Raw genomic sequence first — 5,028 nt, 5'->3', positions numbered from 1 at the left:
GAAGAAGAAGAAGAAGAAGAAGAAGAAGAAGAAGAAGAAGAAATTACGACAGAGATTACTATGATTGCCATGACAAAGGATAAGGTTGAAAAGCAAAAAGAACAAATTGGTAAAGCACATTGTTGGATTGAAGTTTCGTATGGCCAGTGCATTGAAAATGTATTCATGGGGAGGGGATCTTAGGAATCTAGACCTTTTTTATATTGATGATGAACCATGAATGTGCTTTAATCAAACAGCTTACTTACATCATTATTTATGACTTATAACGCGCTGAAAACAAAGACGTTTGAGGATGTTAAAATCAAATATAAAAGAATAAGTAGAGACATCAGACTGAATGAACTTTTAAAACTTGATTATCGTAAAAATCTGGATTAAAAGAAAAGGCAAAATATAAATCCCATTCTGTTCGTAAAACACTAGAGTAGGTAATGTTAGTATTAACTGGATCAATAAGATTACTTTAATAAAAGTTACTAAATGCTTTTTTGGTTTGTCAAATCCATCAGGCCATTACGAATGCAATGATTTAAACCAACCAACGCGGAAGATGTTTTCTAATGTCACAAGACGTACAAACAATCAATCAATAATAGAACAAATGTATGAACGCAGCTGGGTCGTATTTTCCATTACAAAATGTCTTTACAAAACCATTAAAGTGCTAAGCTAAGTCAAGTAAATGCTGCATAACACTTTTTGTATACTTGTATCTACTCGAGTTAATACACTGATATGTATTTATCTCGGGTATAATTTCGTTAGGTTTCTTATGCTCTCTTTCTCTCTCTAAGTGGCTTACAATTGCAGTATATCAGCCGAGTCATATTCATACACAACTCTTATACAAAAATTAGTTTGAATTAGGTAAAAGCTTTTCACGATAAGTACATTCAGTGTGACAAATCATGGCAGTTCTTATTGACTATTTGCAATATTATTGTTTCAAAACATGACTAAATTAGGTACACCTTAGTTGCAGAGTAAAACAAAACAACAAAAAATGATGATCCAAATACCTATCCGTGTGTTAAAAGTTGCACGTAGGCTTTTAGGAATCAATAGTTCTTGTCGCAGATTAGTTACATCATAAGAAAATTGAGACTGCTTTTATGGTGTGATATTGCATTTGGTTTGGAAGAACCCAACTAATTTTTGCTGTTATGAAATAAGTCACAAAAATTATAAAAATCAATTATGGTAATCCTTTGAAAAACAACATAAATATGAAATTCAAGTTTTTCATCATCTATTACATTGCAAAATAATAAATCCTAATGATTTATGTAATTTCAATTCTCAACAAATAAAAGGAGATACAGTGCTTTTTATATATTTCATTTATTTGCATTGATATTGACGAAGCTTGAATGTAAACTGCCATATTGATAGAAAGTACGCATAAGAATAAGTTCAAAAACTATTTTTCAACTGAATTTATTTGTGCATATACATTTTACTTTTATACTTCAGTATCTACTGAATTGGAATGAATGGTATTTATAATTTAAACATAGGTGATATTTCACCATGCGGTCGGATCATAACAATTCTGTCAGTCCTATGACATCGGAAGTCCAGATTCCTACCGCAATGGAAAACAAATGGTCAAACACGTCCACAGAAACCAATGCAAAACAATTAGTGCCCGACGAAGTTATGGAGATACTTAACCTATATGTTGACCTTATATTAAGGGGAATAATAGCTTTATTTGGTATCGGAAGCAACATCACCAACATGATCATTTTCCATAGACTGGGCTTGAAAGACAGCATGAGTGTCGGTCTGTTCGGATTGTCATTTACTGACTTTCTCGTAACGTTCTTGGGATTGGCTGGCACCGGCTGCTTTGCTTGGGATGCTATGTTCCCAGATTTCTCTTTCGACCCAATTGTATTCCAGTTTGTTGCATTTGGATGGTACAGAGACACGTGTTATTTGGTCTCTGGGTGGATCACAACACTTTTAAGCGTCGAGAGATGTGTTTGTGTTGTATCGCCGTTCCGTGTCAAACAAATCTTCACTCGTGCGCGATGTGCCATAGCTATTCTTGTCCTGTACATTATTCACTTTGCCGTCCACATGCCTGTATTCCTGTCTCAGTGGCTTGCCTGGGATCCTGTGGAGGTGAAAACAGACAATGAAACAAGCATCATCAAACACAAAATGGCCGTACATTTTTGGGACAATCGAGGTGACATTCAAGTCTACATCGACATTGCTAACGGTGCTGTTCTGCCCATCCCATCCCAGGCCATTGTCCTCATTAGCGTCATCTGGATGATATACGGGCTTCACGCATCCTCAAAAATTCGAAAAAGAGCCATTGATGATGACAGTAACAAGAAAAAGAAGTCGAATCTCTCCAGCAAAGAAAGCAGGTTGGTCAAAGTGGTTTTATTTCTTGCCATCATCTTAACGGTGTGTAACATTCCGCGGTTTCTTGCCGTGTATGCAAAACAGATATTCAAGGAAGTCTCGATTGGTCGGCTGTACGTCAATGTATATTCGTTGCTCTGGAACATCTCGGCTTTCGTAGGAATTACAAACTCATCCATTAATATCTTCGTTTACCTTATCGTTAACTCAAGCTACCGTCAAGAATTCAAAAAATTGTTTCATTTATCTAAAAAGAGCACAGAGTAATTGACAATTCCACTCAAGTGTCAGTTGTTAAAGTGTTGAACGAAAGTCCATCATTATCATTATTTAATCTTTGCAAATTGGTACAACTCATTTTTTACCTCTTCTTCTTGTTATGCTCCTGCCAAAGTTAGATCGTTTGCGCTAATAAAAACCGGATCTTTCAATCCACCTCTTCAAACAATCAAATTAAAGAAGATAAATCTAAGTTATGAAACATGGCAGATGGCAGTAGAATTACAGGGATTGATGTCATAACCTGTACTATGATGAAACAATGACAATGTTGAATTGATGCAAGTTTTCAATGAGTCAATTTATAATTAAACAATCATTGGTGTCGTAAACAGGGCGTCATCTCTTACCGAGAGAATTTAAGTTCTTGCCACTGTTTTTCAATCCTTAATAAATACAAAATCATTAACAAAATATCTATTTACTTTGGTAAAAGTCAAACAAAAAGGTAAAGTCTATTAAGGCAAACGTACATTGCACAATATTTCAACTGCATGAACATCATTAACTCATTTCCTAGTGTTTGTTTTCTTGTTCCTTGAGTGGTAAATGCTGTTACATCATCATTGTCTTGTAACGGATGTGTTTATCAACACTAAATTGTCCATGATGATATCAACTGCTTGATCTGATGATGGGTTATGGATGCATTGTTTAGATTTTAGAAACGTTATTGATTTACATCAGATAATAAACTATTTCAATCATCTATCTTTAAGACAGCATCCTAGTTGTGCTTTTTGTGTCATTCCCTGCCTTCAAAGACTGTAGTTAAGAGTAGCGTCAGGGCATTTAATAATTAACGCAATTTATCATTTCTGAATGTTCCATGTGGAAATTGTCATAGGGGATACGGGGGCACAACGAGACGATCAATTTGATATCTTGGCCATCCGTATCTTTTGCAAAAATATTATCTGAAACTCAGTGGCTATTCCTCACCAATTAATCTTGGGCTTTAATATATCGGAATATTCAATGCGCTTTACAATGGGCCCCTGGCCAACAGCAACTCTAAATATATAAGGCGATATTCCTCTTTTTCAAAGCGAACGCTGTTAACCGTTAGGTGCTCATTTTACACCTGAGTGCGGTGAGAGAATGTGAGTAAAGAGTCATTTCTAAGGACTCAACTATGCGCCGCTCAGAGCGCGACTCGAGCCCAAGACCTTCCGATCCGAAGGCCATCGTCATACCGCAAAACCACATAGCCGTACAGGGTCCAAATGACTCAAATAGTAGAGCATATAATGACTTAAACTAGCGCCGTTTGTTTAGTAGTTAAGACCTCAGACTAAAAACACCATGGCCCGTTTTCATGAACGCGGACTAGCGCTTAGTCTCTGATTTTAATCAAGGACTTGAAAAAATCGGATTTCATGTGAGTTGACTAAGCAAGTCCCAGACTAAAATCACTGCACTTTCGGACTAAGTTTGGCCAAGTTTTAGTCATTTGCTGAGGCAGGAGTTCATGTTTAGTTTGAGACTAGTTACTAGTGTAAATCATATCGTCGACAAAATAGCAGCTATTTTTAGATTGAGAGAGCTTCGATTCGGAAGGAAAATACGTCGGTTAGGAAAGACAGACGCAATAAGTGTCCTGTTGCTATTGACACTGGCATTTAAAAGATATAAGATGAGTGCAGATCGTCGAAAGCACACATTTTTGTGAATAAAAACTTTTAAAAAATGAATCTAATCGTCTCGCGAGTTGAGAGTGTTCGGAAAATCGAAATCAAAATGTTTGCGTCAAAGAACAACCAAAACAAAAAATGAATAAAAGTATAGTGGAGACAAAGGTTCTTCTGCTGGCATTGTAACTGACTGAAATAATGTGATTCATCAGAATGCACTTTCTCTTTTGTGTGTTTGTTTGTTTTTGTTTTTTGTTTTTTTTTTTTTGTTTTTGGTTCAATTTGAGTTTCAATGAAACTTCCATTGGCCTAGATATAGAATTGACAGTTGACCAAGGACACCATTGTAGTCAATCAGTCTACAGTCAATATCACGTGATTTGATCCATGATGGCAAAAGTCAGTTAAAATACAAAAAGGAACGAAATATTATCTATACCGGATGTGTTGTTAATTTCCTCTTTGGAAACCGTTTGCGTTGAACGTATGAAGGCTTTCTTTCTTTCATTCTTTGTTTTTTTTTTTTTTGTTTTTTTGTTTTTTTTGTTTATTTATTTGCTTTTGTTTATTCTTGTTTTTTGTTCAATACCTTTGTAATGTTGAACTGACCTTCATTTAAATGCGATCCTTGGAAGCTAATGTATTCTTTTATAAAATGGAAGTTGAAAGGAAGATGATTTTTTAAAAATTAATAATACTCACGGTTTATTTAATGACTACTAAACTGAGA

The 5,028-nt window shown here is 35.3% G+C and overlaps 1 protein-coding gene across 1 annotated transcript; it reads left to right on the top strand.

Moving 5' to 3' along the window:
- The first annotated feature begins 1,533 nt into the window (after positions 1–1,533).
- Positions 1,534–2,652, top strand: LOC144971815 (uncharacterized). The gene has a single exon (XM_078912892.1). It carries the CDS (start codon positions 1,534–1,536, stop codon positions 2,650–2,652), a length of 1,119 nt encoding a protein of 372 aa, XP_078769018.1.
- The last annotated feature ends 2,376 nt before the right edge of the window (positions 2,653–5,028 follow it).

Source organism: Berghia stephanieae, chromosome 4, assembly GCF_034508935.2.
Source record: "Berghia stephanieae isolate SIO BIC M18660-M18661 chromosome 4, UCSD_Bste_1.3, whole genome shotgun sequence".
Lineage (NCBI taxonomy): Eukaryota > Metazoa > Mollusca > Gastropoda > Nudibranchia > Aeolidiidae > Berghia > Berghia stephanieae.
The sequence above is the reverse complement of the archived record's forward strand: the minus strand, read 5'-3'. Positions and strand labels throughout refer to the sequence as shown.